The following is a 16,595-nucleotide window of genomic DNA, read 5'->3' as shown; positions in this document are numbered from 1 at the left end:
CCGTTTGTGAAAACAAGCACGGTCATGAATCAAGTTGCGTTTGAGCAGAAAATGTTCATCAAACTTTTAAACTACTGCATTTTAGTAATACTTTTCCTCCTCTACAGAAAACAAAAATGTGCTGAATATGGGTTCAGCCTGCTTGCCCATTGCATAGAGCAGTGAATTCACCTGTACATCTCTGTCTTCCTTGTCAAGTTTCATTGAAATTCTGAATCGTGCAAAACGCTGCCTCCACGCCGGCCAACATGACGGCCGTGCGAAATCAAAATCTTCGGCGCGTGAAAGTTCGCCATTATTCTTCCGTCCTCCTCAGATCGTAGGAGTGCGCGGAGAACTTTCATTCTGACACCATGTCATGTTAAACAGAGTAAACCATCACTTTAGAACTCAAAATATAACTTCATTAAAGCATGCACTCATTAGGGATCTTTCTGCCTTCTGTGTCAGCCTGATCGTGCTGGCTCCGCCCCCTTGCCCCAGCGACCCTGGACCCCGACACAGAACAGCCAATCTCAATAACCTGTTTCACATATCACCACACAGGGAATACTTGTTCATTCTGTGCCTGACTGGTAAACACATCAGAAAAAAAATGTTCTGGGGTAACAGCTGAACAAACAGCTGAATATTTGCCTTGCAGACATGAGACATACCTGTCTGGAATGTGCACATTTCCCCTTGTGTGCTGTTGGGTCATTTTGATTTTGAGGCTTAATTGGGCCAAAACTGTCTCTGTGTTTCTGTAAATGGACTGATGTTTGAGGACATCTAATTTTAACATATTCAGGGAAAATGCTTTGAAATAAAAAATTAAAGCCTCAATACACTCTGGGCAAATTTACTCACTTTTCATTATATTTATTGCTGTTTTCTTCTCCATTGGCCTCTATTATAACAACATTTTTTGATTGCAAAGTGAAGTAACAAATGGGCATATTGCAGTGGTCAAAACGCGTTAAATCTGAAATCTTGGGCAAGCGCCAAATTGTCTCAGTCATTGAACTGGCCTGAGGGCTTGTACCATCACGATAACAGAGACCCAATTTACTTGAATAGCTGCATCAATACTTTGGCTGCAGATGTTCTGGTACCCTTCAGCTAACTAGTGAATGACTAATAAACTTAAACAATGGGGCTTTTCAGGATTTTCAGCGGGAACCGCCTCACGAGACTTTGAATGACTCCTCTACATGTTCATGTGCTCGCCTTGGGCACATCCTGCCAGATGTACAATTTCGTAGAGACAAAGAGAAAATAATGCATACAAATGAAAGAAAATCTCTTAAAATTTCAAAACTAAGGCAGATGTATCTTTGAATAATATGCCATGGTTTTCCTCATTTGCTATGGTTATTCCAACCAACCAAGTTAATTAATGTGTTGTTTTAACCCTTATAGCAGATTAAAATTATCTGTAAGTGTCTGAAATGTATGATGTCTGGTATTGAACGAAAGCTAGTGACATTTGCAATACATTGGTGTAAATGAAAAACTAGTAGCACAAACAGTATTCATCTTGTAACCTTTGATGTGACATAGTCACAAAACTTACCACGACAATTCTACATGCAGTCTGTTAATTATTGACCCTTTCTACGATAGTACGGGGCGTGGCCCCGCCCTTCATGGCAACTGCTCATTGGAAGACAGTGTCATGGGGATGGACCAAACCAGGTCACTTAAAAACACCCTGCAACAAAGAAACTTTGCTTTTTGCATTAGCTGGCTTGCGCATGCTATAGATTTCTGCCCCCATTCACCTGCCCGGATACTGTGTCGGATACACGCAATTGGGTCACCACGAATTTCCCATGCAAACCTCTTGAGTTTCGGGACCGCCAAAACCGCACAAACTTCCGCAAACGGAATCTCATCAGTCCGTCACCTCGGTAACCGACAGCCACCCACGAGCAAATCCCAAGGACGTCACAGAAGCCACCAGCCAATCAGGAGCACCGAGTTTCCCCAAGGCCAGCTGGCGAGGGAAAAATTGACTCCAGCAAACTCGCAAGTAACAAACAAATGTTGTCTCTTGCTGATCTGGTGCAGATTGATCTTAAGCAGTTAAAGATAAGCCAAATCTCTGCTTTTGTGGTTTCTCAGGTGTTATTCTAAGATGTAAGAAGTATTATAATTAATTTGGGACGGTTGTTCAACTCATCTTACATCCTCTGAACTGTCTCTGTGTGAATGTATGTGTGTGTGTGTGCGCGCGTTTGTTTGTTGTTTGCTTATTACGTAGTTAGTTTCATGTATCGTAGTGTAGCTCATTAAATCTTTGTTCTCATTTTGTAAGAACTGTGTTCTTGTTTATGTGTTTCTAAGTCATTGCCTTGAGCTGTAGATCTTGTTACCTCGCTAAAAGTTAACCCAATACTGTGTTATGTTATTATCGTTGGCCACCCAAATAATATTAACAAGATTGGTACGATGAATATGAAGATACAATGTCTTCAATTTGCGGGACAAATGGTGGATAAAGTGTGAATCTTTTTATCTGATTCAATCTGACTCAATTGAGTCGAATCAATGATTTGAATCTTCAAGATCCAGTTCATTGAAATGAGCTAATAAACCCCTGATCGATCTTAAAACGTAGGTTGATCCCTTACAAAAGCCATAACAGCATATAATCATGCACTTATGATTGTTGGTGTTTTCTGTGACGACAGTCAACATTGTTTAATTGGTCGCCACCCATGAGACGGCAAAAAGGAAATGGGTGAAAGTATAAAGGAAGAGGAGGAGAGTTGAATAGGGCAGCATTATGTGGTGTGCAGAAGAAAGTGTTGACTGAACTGTTGCAGTGCGGGGAAACGAGTAGAGAAACTGGGTCGAGACAAATAGTGTAAACTTAACGACTGGCTGTGAGAAACAAAAAGCGAAAGTATGCGAAAGTAAGACCGCTCGTGACGTCTGTGAACGAGTGCATCTCCAAAGTCTTCAGTGCAGTGTTACCTGAACCAAATCAACTTATCGATTTATCTTGCTGGCATGGAGTCAGCTACCGAAAGCCTTCATTCCGCAGTCAACAGTGTTGGAGTTTCCTGTTAGGCACCCTTGGCTGCTACTCACCGGCTGGGTTCATCGATGCCCTCAACCTTCACATCCACACCTCCACATTTGCCATTCTCCTTTCATAGCCCTTGACCCCTCCGCTCCGTAGGTAAAAAAGCAAACGTTTTTGTTTTTTTTTGTCCAAATTCTCATTTTATTTCTCTTGTTTTGTTTTCTCCCCGTACTATTATTATCATTATTATTTTTCCCTGTTTTCAAATCTGACGAATCTGCTGGCCTGAAATCATTTGCATTTTTTCCTTTCACTTTCATTTGAGTTATAAGTGCTGAGGGTTTTGTGTTTCATTGTGATTACTGTTATATTGTTTGTTTTGGACTTCCGGTTGGAGCGGCGCCATGTAAAGATGCAAACTGTTGAGGTCCTCACCTGAAACTTAAAATTTCGTTTAATATTGCTCTTATTCTAAATACTATTACCTTAAACCTCCATATACTGGAAAATAAGTGTTTATAAGTGTCAGAGTCTAGCTGTTCTGAGCATAATTCAACTTGAATCAGGATGAATACAGGCAAAAGCAACCATAGGGAGGCGGAATCCGCTATTAGCCTCAATGCTAATGCTAACTCCAAAGTGCAAGCTGCATCTAAAAAAAAAATAAGAGACTGCTCCGGTAAGTGATTACAGTGCGGTCCTTCAAGCTATTGATGCACTAAAGGGCGATTTGATTGCTAAAATTAAGGAAAAGGCCGTTGCACAGTCAAATTAACTTTTCAATCAAGTTGACCAGCTTCAGACAGACCTACGCAATGCTTGAAGCACATTTTTGCCAGAGTGTAAGCAACGGAGGAGCGAGTGACTGGTCTGGAGTCTGTGTTGGGTGGATACACCGACTCTCTTACTAGCCTAAAAAAAAGAGTTTAGTATCGTGAAAAAGGAGCTGGCTCTGCTGAGAGACCGAAGAGTGGATCTTGAGGAGAGGTCTCGCCGCTTAAATCTACACATTACGGGAATTAAAGAAGGACGGGAGCATGGCAGACGCATGACGGAATTTGTAGCCGGCCTCCTGAAAGATACCCTAAACCTCAAGAAGACTCCACTTCTGGACTGGGCACACCGCACTCTACACAACAAACCAGTGGACGACAAGGAACTGCCACGTGCCTTCGTGATTATACGCCACTACTTTTCCGAAAACGAGGATATTTTGAAGAAAGCCATTGAATTGATGGCAATCACGACAGTACACTGGGCTATCAAAGACAATACAAATGTTAATGTCACTCTCCTGTTAACTTTTAAATTACCACTACAGCACATGTTCGTTGTTGTCATTTCTAATTCTCAAGTATATTTTGTCAATAATGGGTGGAGTAGCTTTGTAGTAAAACATCTAGAGCTGTTCAAATTGTTTTGTTTTATATGTGAGGTTCCACATGGTCAGCTAGTTAAGAGTGGGAGTAGCTGGAAGTGTGAGCAAGTTTACACGCAAGGTTTCAATATTGTGTTGTTTCGTGTTTATAAGTGTATGTGCGATCACCCCCCCCCCCCCCCTTTTTTTTTTTTTAATTCCTCTCTCTCCCCCACACATCCCCCTACATACAAAACCCACAGATACCTTTCGGATGCTTCTGATAAATGTTTTCGACAGCCCTCCATAAAATGGGTGGAGTGAAGACAAACTTTACCAGTTGGAATGTGTGGGGGCTAAATCACCCAGTGAAACGAAACAAGGTGTTTGCATATCTAATTAAGTTAAAATCTGATATTGTATATTTACAGGAGACACATCTGTTGAAAAAAGACTATTCTAAACTTAATAGAGGAGGCTATACACAGATATATTATTCTAACTTCCATAGCAAAAGTAGGGGCGTTGCTGTACTCAAACATAAGAATGTACAGTTTGTTATGGAGTCAAATGTGTTGGATAAAAATGGCAGATACGTAATAATCCACAGTTAACTTTTTAACATGTCTGTGGTCCTGGCCAATGTGTATGCTCCTAATTTGGACAATGTACAACTTTTCAGTGATTTATTTTCAATTTTGCCTAGTTTTGACACACACAATTTAATTTCAGGAGGCGATTTAAATTGTGTTTTGCACCCAATTTTGGACCGCTCTAGCTCTTTTCTGCTGGAGATACTGTTGTCCTGAAAAACTTAAAACAAAATGAAAAAAAAAACCGACAGGGACAGTACAGGAGAAAATATTGGCGGTTTTAAAACCTCAACTTTTTTCAAACCGCGGTATACCTTGTAAACTGTTATCATCCCATGCCTAAGCACCATAACACTGTTTTTAAGATCTAAAATTCATCCTTTAAAAAAAAGTGTCAAGCAAAATGTTTCCAATGGCGGCGCCTGCTGGTACATGAAGAATATGGTCAATACTGACGAACTTTACACTCAAATGTTTGCATATCATCAGCATGCTGTAATCCATTTCTTAAGCAGCAAAAGTCATTTTAGACTAGTTTGTTGGCCAGTTGTAGTCACTACAATGCTAAACGTTATTGTTCCACTATAATTTGTTTGTTTTGTCTCACGTCGCCCCACAACAACATCATAAAGTTTGGAATATTGTACAATGTTTTATAATAATTAATTATTTTAGTTTCCATTTCATTCAGCATGTTTAAAATTAGGGGTATCCACATATTTTGACATACTTTAAACCAGGGTTTTTGCAGGTTTCACTAAGTTAAATGTAAGACTTTTAAAGACAATTTCAAGACCATTATGAATGAAAATTTAGACTCATAAAGGGCTAAAGGCTAAAGAATTTTTCAAATGGGCCAGATGGAAAGGATTTTATTTGCCCTATCAAAAAATAAATAATAATAATTATATATATATATATATATATATATATATATATATATATATATATATATATATATATATATATATATACACACACACACACAATAACAATAATACTATTTTAAATGAATTATAAAAAATTTAAATACTTTAGATATTTCTTAGTAAAAGATCTTAAATATTGTGTAAAAACAAGACAGCTTTACTTGTATCCACACTCTTTCTTTCCAACATAAACTTTCCTTAAAATAAAAAACAAATGAACAAATGTTAAAAAGTTTTAAAATTATAATAAACTAAATCTATGTACAACAATCTGTCCAGGTCAATGTCCTCAGCAGTAAATACATGGAGCACGTTTAAACAAATGTTATTGTAAGGAAAATAATTAAACCATTATGATAAAGAGTTAAAATGACATTTTTTAATAAAAAGTTGAAAGTTTTATTGAGATGGATTGTTGGTGATTAGGTTGCAGATGGTAGCAAAACATGAACAAAGGAAAATGAAGACTTGGTTAAAAAAGATATAAGACCTACAATACAATATTTCAGTAAATTTATGACTTTTTAAAGCCTTAAATTTTGATTTTGGAATTGAAGACTTTTTAAGACCCCGCGGAAACCCTGTTTAAACACAATAGCCCTGGTAATTAGTTATTATAATAATGATGTAATTCTAACTCAGATACTATCTGTGGGAATTAGTAATAACTACTAGAAACAAGATTAAACCCATAAAGAATTTGATTAAAAAAAAAGAATTGTGATCAACGTGACATATGCAAATGGAAAGTACTAAGCCAACACTATCACTGTAATAGCAGATATCTTCTATGAGAATACTGTAGGTCAAATATCCTCAGCTCAGTTAAACTTTTTTTAAATGTATTGTTTTTATTTATTTTACATAGCACCAGTGCTTAAGGATGCTTTACAAACAGTAGGAGAACAAGAAAAGCAATAACCTTAAGAAGGTAGAGAAAATGGGAGACTAATAATACATAAAATAATGACAAAAGACATGAGAACAAGTGACAGGAAAGAAGCTCATTCCTGTATTTCAATGAGTGCTTATGTGCAGCACACTCAGGGCTGCAAGATGGATTTAATTTAGTATTCTTATTATTAAAATATATCTGAATGAGGATCAAATGACTGAGTTGGTCTTTGAGAATGAAAACTAACCTGTTTGTTCCTGCAGATCTTCCTGTTTGACTGTGAATGTTTCTTCAATCTTCATATCTTCACTCTCCTCTTTAATAAACGCCATCTTTATAACAGTGTGGAGATCAGTCGCTTCAGCAGGAGTTTTTCTCTGTGTTTGGACACTTTATCCTGTTTGAAATAAATAAAACAATTAACAGAAACAAAATAACTTCTCTTCAACACTTGCGTCAACAGTTTCTTTATACGAGAGTAAATAACAAAAAGAAATCAGGTAAAACGTTTCTTTAAAACACTTATTACACACTTTTTTGTTACTTTATTCAAACAATAGCCCTCAGTTACTGAGAATAAAATAGTACTACATTGTATAAAGGGTTAAAATATTATCTCCAACAACAGAAACATAATTTAGCATCGTATAAAAAACCTAAAACTTCAGAACTTTAAATTTAAATCAGTTTATATCTGTAAACGTTTTAAAACAAACCTTTCTCCAGTTGAATCACAGCGCTGAAGCGGCGCCGCCTGATGACGTCACACACCACGCCAAAATAAAAGTCTTTTTTGTTTAGCTTTTTTGCCACTTACTGTTGCAGTCATGACTTATTGATACATTTCTCACATGTTTTTCACTTTACAATATATCTGCGCTCTCTCTCTCTCTCTCTCTCTCTCTCTCTCAAACCTTTAATCTAAATATTTTAAGACAATCTTGAGAAACTTTTTTAGTCCAGTTCATGATTTGCATGTCTACAACACATTACTTCCTATTAATATCTGAGTCCAAATCTCATCTTCATAATTATGACCTCTTCTTTTCTATTTCTACAACTTCATAGGCTTATATAGGGTTTCTATTTTTTCCATATGAATTGTCGTCTCTTATTATCTGTGTTCCACATTTCCTGCCATTCTTTAGCAATATCTTCAGTAATAATATTTATTTTACCTTTACTAAAGGGGTAGTTCACATAAAAATTACAATTCTGTCATTTCCTCATCCTCTACTTGTTCCAAACCTGTTTGAGTTTCTTCTGCTAAATGGAAATGAAGTGAATACAGGAGCAAATACAGCCACTATATAGATCAACAGTTCCTAATTTGGCTGCTTTTTTCAACACTTTCTTGCACTTAAAATGTTCTTGGAACTCGATTACAATTGAACCACTAAAGTCACATGGACTGTTTCGACAATGTTTTTGGTTCCTTTTCTGGACTTTGAGCATGTCTGAACTGTTGCTGTCTATGACAGACGGGGGAGCTCTCTGATTTCATGTAAAGTGTCTCAGGGGCAAAGTTCTTGGGGGATTGAAACAACTTTACCAAAAGCAGTATAAACACTGGATGTGGAGAAGAAAGTGAAAACGCCACACACCTCTTCTTCTGGCTGTGTGTTGAGTCAGAGAAGAGTAAAGCTGCACACTGCCACCTGCTGTACTGGAGAGAGTAACATCAGTCCTTCATGGAGCTCAAGTGGATTTCCCTGAAAATAAAAGCACTGCTTTCACTGCCTCCGCCTGAGCATGATCGACTCCTAAAATACCCAAGGTATTTTAATTCCTGAATAATTTGAGGATACATTCATTAAGTTTATTCTTTCCATGTTTTTTTTTCCAGTTTCAGTTTATTAGTTCGTGCTGTATATTTCTTTGTGTATGTAACATATAACATTTATCTGTATTCACTTTACTCCTAATGAATGTATTATTGAGTCTTATGTGTCCTTAAGCTATAATATTATTAATCTGACTTCTGTCCTGTTTTTACTGGTCATTGATTTAACATTGATTAAATATTCAATATTTATAAGAGTTTCAGATGTTTTTGCCAGTGATTATCCATGCCTCGTGTGATTAGTGCTCTTCCTTCATTTTTCAGATAAATCGCTATTTAATCATACGTTTAAGATCTCATAAGTTTTAGATCTTCTTTCAGTAAATGATCAGCTGTTGATTGTCCTGCCCTTCCAAAAATAGCCTGCAGGAATCCTGCAGAATTTTATTTTTTTTTTCTGCAGGAATCTGCTGGTATCCAGTAGGAATTATGAAATCCTGCAGGACAAAATGACAATATGTGCAGGCAATTCCTACAGATTTTAGAATCATGCAGTACTTTTTACGGGAATCCTGAATTATCTATTTTTTTCCTGCAGGATAACTGCTGTCCTGCAGGAATGATAAAACCCTGGAGGACACATTGACGATATGTGCAGGGATTTCTTACAGGTTTTACAATGGATCCAAGCAAGTGACAAATCCTGCAGGATTTTATAATTCCTGCAGGACTTGCAGGAGTTATTTGTTGTTATTGGAATGAAAGAAAGAAATTCTGTCACTTGCTTTTGGTAGCAACAAAATATGAGTTCTAACAGATAAACAATACAACAAACAATCAAAAAAGTAAATAGATAAATTGATAAAAGTACACAAATAGATTATAGGCAATTATAAAAATCAACCATTACTCTAAACCATTCAAATTATACATTTGCATTTTACATTTTATTCCTATACTTTTTATTTTATTTATTAAAATGTCAATCCATCTCTCTATTTTAATTCAACTCCCATCTGTTTGGTTGGATGCAAAAAAACAACAACTGCAAGACCTGTCCGTGAGGTAGACACATGTTGAACGTATGTCTGTGCATTTTATGAGTCTATCGCTCTTTCTTTTAAAATGTTTGTTGCTGTTATCCCTGCTTCTCTGTCTTTTTGACCTGAGCAACCTATTTTATTCTGTGTCCATTGCCTTTTTGTGGCAGCTGGAACTGGTGCCTCTTCGTTTAAGTACACTTTTTATTCCATTATTATCCTTTAAAAAGAAGCAGGCTAGTGTTATTGTTAGTGTGATTGGTAAACATAATGTGTTTTCTGCAATATTAGAGTAAATTTAATTAGTAAATTATTATAAACATTTATTAAACATTTGAAATAAAATAAGATATAAATGCTGAATTGAAATTAGATAATACATTGCTGCCAATAACGTATAAGTCTATATTATACAAGTATAATGATTACAATATTTTAAGCAGGGCTCCGAACCGGTTCAAGGAACGAAAATATTTTTTTAAGACATTTTTCAGGAACAGAAACGAAAAATGAAAAAAAAAGATCAACTTTAATCGTTCTGAACAGAAACATTTACAGTTAACCGGTTAATAACGTTATTTTATCGTTCTCTTTATTATATCAGTTTGGGAGACAAAAAGCATTAATTTTAAAGCCTGTGTACAAATGTGACGGTGACGCATACAACTTCAAATGCCCGCGAAGCAGACGTCATAAGTGAGAGTCATGTCTGATGCGACGAGCTTGTCTTAAAGGTTACAGAGAACCTGATCTTTCATGTACAAAGGTATGTTTCTGTTTAAGTTATTGTTACTAAAACTTGTATTTATACTAAATAAATTATTGATTGTCGATTGTTTTTAGATGCGTCTCCATAAAGAAAATCCTTTTGTTAACATTTCTCTTATGACAGATCATCTGATAAATTAATCAGTAATATTGAAGGATAAGGGGCAGATCATAAACATGATAGATAAAGTTTTGCATGATATGATAGATATTATCAAACAACCCAAGCATTTTCCATTCGGAGAATTACAGTATTTAATAGCTTAGTCCTTATAAACAATCCATTAATAAAATACATTATTTACAAGGCTACCTAAGAATTAACTGAATATGCAATATGATCCTCATAATGATCACAGTGAAATGAGGTAAGCGTTCGTTTTATATAAACTCTAAATGTCTGACAGTGACGCCTATTTAGGCCTATGCCAGTCTATAAAAAGATGATATAGCTTAAAACACTAATATTTTAGAGGAAGTAGTTAAAGTTTGCACAGCCAGTGTTTGGTCTTATTAACCTGCCCATAATTAAACGTCATGTAGCCTACTTTTTGATTACTTGACCTGCGGATTAATGGCAGCACCAGCGGACATAAACGAGATCTGTGCATAACAGGGTTTTATGTGTCCCCATTATGCAAAATCAAGAGAGTGCACGACTCCATGAGGTAATGTAAACTGCACACACTTGATTATGTAATGTGTGAATTCGGGAACGCGTCTCACAGCGCAAAGCATAACTTAATTACCCATGCTTAATTGGTCATCGATGAGGTCTATTGGGTTTGAAGGGTTACCGACAATAAATCAACCGAGTAATCATAAGCATCCCTAGTTTAATCAATTGTAAAAGTGGTGTCAATGTTATTAAAATGCACACACAATCTATCAGTTAATCTGTCCAATACAGGGCTCTAGACTAACTTTTTGCCTTGGTGCACCTTTTTTTCTTAGGTTTTTTTCCACTTCACAAGAATGGCGCCTGGCCATGTAATGTTACAGCAGCCAAAAGGAATACATTTGCTGGGAATATACGTAGAAGCCAGCTATGCTCACCACTATATTACCAACGCTTGTAGACATCCTCTTACAGAAGTGTAGAAAATAAAAGCTTTCGAACGAGGAGTTCTTTGTGTGGGCGAAAAAAAAATGTCGAGTATGGATCCCATCTCTTTCTGACCATGAGGTTGGATAAAGCGTTCGAAGGTACAACCTCACCCAAAAAAAGGGAGGTCGATAATTTCACTCTGCAGTGGTGGAGTGGTCATCTTCTGTCACCCAGTATTCACTGTAATGAGCTCCCCCGGTTTGAATGTCATTGCAAGGGTTGACTGGATGCAGCTCATGAAAGGGCAAGCTGACATTTTGTGGAGTAAAAGCTGGGCAATGTGTAAGAATGAATGGCGTGCTCTGTTTGCTGCAAAACATGCTAATAACGTTCTCCTGTGTGATGCACTGTTCAAGTTACTGCTGATGACCAGTCGAAGACTATTGAAGAAGCAAGGATTATTAATGAAGAAAAACTGTCCAAGCCCAGTTTTCTACCCTCCTCTTGCTGTCAGCCAAGGTCTTTAGTGCCAGCACTGCAGACAATGCTGTTAGGACTGGATTACATTGCTGATCTGTGTAGGGGAGAACAGGTTTTTTTACTCCGCAGATCCTCGATAGTATAGTGGACAGTATCTCCGCCTGTCACGCGGAAGACCGGGGTTTGATTCCCCGACGGGGAGGCCCTCCTTTGTCTTTTACTTTTTGGCTGTTGCCTTTTACAAGCTTGTCAATGGACTAAGTGATATAAACAGCAGCCAAAAGGAAATGCGTTGGCCGGGAATCGAACCCGGGTCAACTGCTTGGAAGGCAGCTATGCTCACCACTATACCACCAACGCTTGCAGACATCTCTTGCCAGATGAGCTCAAAAAGAATGCTTTCAACCAAGGCTCTCTTTGTCTTGGTTCGGCACTGAAAAACATGTCCAGCATATGGATCCCAACCATCTCAAAATGCACTGATCTACCCACATGTCATGGGACATCTTCACAAGAGTGGCGCCTGGCCATGTAATGTTACGGCAGCCAAAAGGAATACACTTGCTGGGAATATACGTAGAAGCCAGCTATGCTCACCACTATAATACCAACGCTTGTAGACATCCTCTCACAGAAGTGTAGAAAATGAAAGCTTTCGACCAAGGAGATCTTTGTGTGGGTAAAAAAAAATGTTGAGTATGGATCCCATCTCTTTCTGACGTTGAGGTTGGATAAAGCGTTCGAAGTTACAACCACACCCAAAAAATGGGAGGTCGATAATTTCACTCTTCAGTGGTGGAGTTGTCATCTTCTGTCACCCAGTATTCACTGTAATGAGCTCCCCCGGTTTGAATGTCATTGCAAGGGTTGACTGGATGCAGCTCATGAAAGGGCAAGCTGACATTTTGTGGAGTAAAAGCTGGGCAATGTATAAGAATGAATGGCGTGCTTTGTTTGCTGCAAAACATGCTAATAGCGTTCTCCTGTGTGATGCACTGTTCAAGTTACTGCTGATGACCAGTCTAAGACTGATGAAGAAGCAAGGATTATTAATGAAGAAAAACTGTCCAAGCCCAGTTTTCTACCCTCCTCTTGCTGTCAGCCAAGGTCTTTAGTGCCAGCAATGCAGACAATGCTGTTAGGACTGGATTACATTGCTGATCTGTGTGGGTGAAGAATGGGTTTTCTTGCTGCGCAGATCCTCGTTAGTATAGTGGACAGTATCTCCGCCTGTCACGCGGAAGACCGGGGTTCGATTCCCCGACGGGGAGGCTCTCCTTTGTCTTTTACTCTTTGGCTGTTGCCTTTTCACAAGGGTGGCAATGGACTAAGTGATATATACAGCAGCCAAAAGGAAATGCGTTGGCCGGGAATCGAACCCGGGTCAACTGCTTGGAAGGCAGCTATGCTCACCACTAACCACGCTTGTGGACGCCTCTTGCCAGAAGAGCTCAAAAAGAATGCTTTCAACCAAGGCCCTCTTTGTCTTGGTTCGGCTCTGAAAAACATGTCCAGCATATGGATCCCAACCATCTCAAAATGCACTGATCTACCCACATGTCATGGGACACCTTCACAAGAGTGGCGCCTGGCCATGTAATGTTACGGCAGCCAAAAGGAATACATTTGCTGGGAATATACTTAGAAGCCAGCTATGCTCACCACTATATTACCAACGCTTGTAGACATCCTCTCACAGAAGTGTAGAAAATGAAAGCTTTCGACCAAGGAGTTCTTTGTGTGGGCGAAAATAAAATGTAGAGTATGGATCCCATCTCTTTCTGACGTTGAGGTTGGATAAAGCGTTCGAAGGTACAACCTCACCCAAAAAATGGGAGGTCGATAATTTCACTCTGCAGTGGTGGAGTTCTCATCTTCTGTCACCCAGTATTCACTGTAATGAGCTCCCCCGGTTTGAATGTCATTGCAAGGGTTGACTGGATGCAGCTCATGAAAGGGCAAGCTGACATTTTGTGGAGTAAAAGCTGGGCAATGTGTAGGAATGAATGGCGTGCTTTGTTTGCTGCAAAACATGCTAATAGCGTTCTCCTGTGTGATGCACTGTTCAAGTTACTGCTGATGACCAGTCTAAGACTGATGAAGAAGCAAGGATTATTAATGAAGAAAAACTGTCCAAGCCCAGTTTTCTACCCTCCTCTTGCTGTCAGCCAAGGTCTTTAGTGCCAGCAATGCAGACAATGCTGTTAGGACTGGATTACATTGCTGATCTGTGTGGGTGGAGAATGGGTTTTCTTGCTGCGCAGATCCTCGTTAGTATAGTGGACAGTATCTCCGCCTGTCACGCGGAAGACCGGGGTTCGATTCCCCGACGGGGAGGCCCTCCTTTGTCTTTACTCTTTGGCTGTTGCCTTTTCACAAGGGTGGCAATGGACTAAGTGATTTATACAGCAGCCAAAAGGAAATGCGTTGGCCGGGAATCGAACCCGGGTCAACTGCTTGGAAGGCAGCTATGCTCACCACTATACCACCAACGCTTGTGGACGCCTCTTGCCAGAAGAGCTCAAAAAGAATGCTTTCAACCAAGGCCCTCTTTGTCTTGGTTCGGCTCTGAAAAACATGTCCAGCATATGGATCCCAACCATCTCAAAATGCACTGATCTACCCACATGTCATGGGACATCTTCACAAGAGTGGCGCCTGGCCATGTAATGTTACGGCAGCCAAAAGGAATACATTTGCTGGGAATATACTTAGAAGCCAGCTATGCTCACCACTATATTACCAACGCTTGTAGACATCCTCTCACAGAAGTGTAGAAAATGAAAGCTTTCGACCAAGGAGTTCTTTGTGTGGGCGAAAATAAAATGTAGAGTATGGATCCCATCTCTTTCTGACGTTGAGGTTGGATAAAGCGTTCGAAGGTACAACCTCACCCAAAAAATGGGAGGTCGATAATTTCACTCTGCAGTGGTGGAGTTCTCATCTTCTGTCACCCAGTATTCACTGTAATGAGCTCCCCCGGTTTGAATGTCATTGCAAGGGTTGACTGGATGCAGCTCATGAAAGGGCAAGCTGACATTTTGTGGAGTAAAAGCTGGGCAATGTGTAGGAATGAATGGCGTGCTTTGTTTGCTGCAAAACATGCTAATAACGTTCTCCTGTGTGATGCACTGTTCAAGTTACTGCTGATGACCAGTCTAAGACTGATGAAGAAGCAAGGATTATTAATGAAGAAAAACTGTCCAAGCCCAGTTTTCTACCCTCCTCTTGCTGTCAGCCAAGGTCTTTAGTGCCAGCAATGCAGACAATGCTGTTAGGACTGGATTACATTGCTGATCTGTGTGGGTGGAGAATGGGTTTTCTTGCTGCGCAGATCCTCGTTAGTATAGTGGACAGTATCTCCGCCTATCACGCGGAAGACCGGGGTTCGATTCCCCGACGGGGAGGCCCTCCTTTGTCTTTTACTCTTTGGCTGTTGCCTTTTCACAAGGGTGGCAATGGACTAAGTGATATATACAGCAGCCAAAAGGAAATGCGTTGGCCGGGAATCAAACCCGGGTCAACTGCTTGGAAGGCAGCTATGCTCACCACTATACCACCAACGCTTGTGGACGCCTCTTGCCAGAAGAGCTCAAAAAGAATGCTTTCAACCAAGGCCCTCTTTGTCTTGGTTCGGCTCTGAAAAACATGTCCAGCATATGGATCCCAACCATCTCAAAATGCACTGATCTACCCACATGTCATGGGACATCTTCACAAGAGTGGCGCCTGGCCATGTAATGTTACGGCAGCCAAAAGGAATACATTTGCTGGGAATATACTTAGAAGCCAGCTATGCTCACCACTATATTACCAACGCTTGTAGACATCCTCTCACAGAAGTGTAGAAAATGAAAGCTTTCGACCAAGGAGTTCTTTGTGTGGGCGAAAATAAAATGTAGAGTATGGATCCCATCTCTTTCTGACGTTGAGGTTGGATAAAGCGTTCGAAGTTACAACCTTACCCAAAAAATGGGAGGTCGATAATTTCACTCTGCAGTGGTGGAGTTCTCATCTTCTGTCACCCAGTATTCACTGTAATGAGCTCCCCCGGTTTGAATGTCATTGCAAGGGTTGACTGGATGCAGCTCATGAAAGGGCAAGCTGACATTTTGTGGAGTAAAAGCTGGGCAATGTGTAGGAATGAATGGCGTGCTTTGTTTGCTGCAAAACATGCTAATAGCGTTCTCCTGTGTGATGCACTGTTCAAGTTACTGCTGATGACCAGTCTAAGACTGATGAAGAAGCAAGGATTATTAATGAAGAAAAACTGTCCAAGCCCAGTTTTCTACCCTCCTCTTGCTGTCAGCCAAGGTCTTTAGTGCCAGCAATGCAGACAATGCTGTTAGGACTGGATTACATTGCTGATCTGTGTGGGTGGAGAATGGGTTTTCTTGCTGCGCAGATCCTCGTTAGTATAGTGGACAGTATCTCCGCCTGTCACGCGGAAGACCGGGGTTTGATTCCCCGACGGGGAGGCCCTCCTTTGTCTTTTACTCTTTGGCTGTTGCCTTTTCACAAGGGTGGCAATGGACTAAGTGATATATAGAGCAGCCAAAAGGAAATGCGTTGGCCGGGAATCGAACCCGGGTCAACTGCTTGGAAGGCAGCTATGCTCACCACTATACCACCAACGCTTGTGGACGCCTCTTGCCAGAAGAGCTCAAAAAGAATGCTTTCAACCAAGGC

At 39.6% G+C, this 16,595-nt stretch overlaps 1 protein-coding gene and 8 non-coding genes across 11 annotated transcripts in view; 4 read left to right on the top strand and 5 right to left on the bottom strand.

The window, feature by feature from the left end:
• LOC130220058 (gastrula zinc finger protein XlCGF8.2DB-like) overlaps window positions 1-8,490 on the bottom strand; it is a 57,948-nt gene extending 49,458 nt beyond the window's left edge. Inside the window, exons 1-2 of one of the 3 annotated variants that reach the window (XM_056452478.1) lie at window positions 8,392-8,490; window positions 7,035-7,184 (exon numbers count right to left, since the gene is read on the bottom strand). In XM_056452478.1, coding sequence (XP_056308453.1) covers window positions 7,035-7,119 — 85 coding nt within the window. In that variant the 5' untranslated portion in view covers window positions 7,120-7,184; window positions 8,392-8,490. Of the gene's footprint in view, window positions 1-7,034; window positions 7,185-7,503; window positions 7,551-8,391 lie in introns of those variants that run through there. The other 2 variants (XM_056452477.1, XM_056452479.1) reach the window with 2 other exon arrangements.
• A 3,704-nt stretch (window positions 8,491-12,194) lies between these two features.
• On the bottom strand, window positions 12,195-12,266 carry trnag-ucc (transfer RNA glycine (anticodon UCC)). The gene has a single exon. It is a non-coding gene; the product is annotated as a tRNA-Gly (tRNA).
• An 839-nt stretch (window positions 12,267-13,105) lies between these two features.
• Window positions 13,106-13,177, top strand: trnad-guc (transfer RNA aspartic acid (anticodon GUC)). The gene has a single exon. It is a non-coding gene; the product is annotated as a tRNA-Asp (tRNA).
• Window positions 13,178-14,171: 994 nt separating this feature from the next.
• Window positions 14,172-14,243, top strand: trnad-guc (transfer RNA aspartic acid (anticodon GUC)). The gene has a single exon. It is a non-coding gene; the product is annotated as a tRNA-Asp (tRNA).
• Window positions 14,244-14,329: 86 nt separating this feature from the next.
• trnag-ucc (transfer RNA glycine (anticodon UCC)) lies at window positions 14,330-14,401 on the bottom strand. Its single transcript has one exon. It is a non-coding gene; the product is annotated as a tRNA-Gly (tRNA).
• An 840-nt stretch (window positions 14,402-15,241) lies between these two features.
• On the top strand, window positions 15,242-15,313 carry trnad-auc (transfer RNA aspartic acid (anticodon AUC)). The gene has a single exon. It is a non-coding gene; the product is annotated as a tRNA-Asp (tRNA).
• Window positions 15,314-15,400: 87 nt separating this feature from the next.
• On the bottom strand, window positions 15,401-15,472 carry trnag-ucc (transfer RNA glycine (anticodon UCC)). The gene has a single exon. It is a non-coding gene; the product is annotated as a tRNA-Gly (tRNA).
• Window positions 15,473-16,312: 840 nt separating this feature from the next.
• Window positions 16,313-16,384, top strand: trnad-guc (transfer RNA aspartic acid (anticodon GUC)). The gene has a single exon. It is a non-coding gene; the product is annotated as a tRNA-Asp (tRNA).
• An 87-nt stretch (window positions 16,385-16,471) lies between these two features.
• On the bottom strand, window positions 16,472-16,543 carry trnag-ucc (transfer RNA glycine (anticodon UCC)). The gene has a single exon. It is a non-coding gene; the product is annotated as a tRNA-Gly (tRNA).
• Window positions 16,544-16,595: the final 52 nt, after the last annotated feature.

Source organism: Danio aesculapii, unplaced genomic scaffold (assembly GCF_903798145.1).
Source record: "Danio aesculapii unplaced genomic scaffold, fDanAes4.1, whole genome shotgun sequence".
Taxonomy (NCBI): Eukaryota; Metazoa; Chordata; class Actinopteri; order Cypriniformes; family Danionidae; genus Danio; species Danio aesculapii.
The sequence above is the reverse complement of the archived record's forward strand: the minus strand, read 5'-3'. Positions and strand labels throughout refer to the sequence as shown.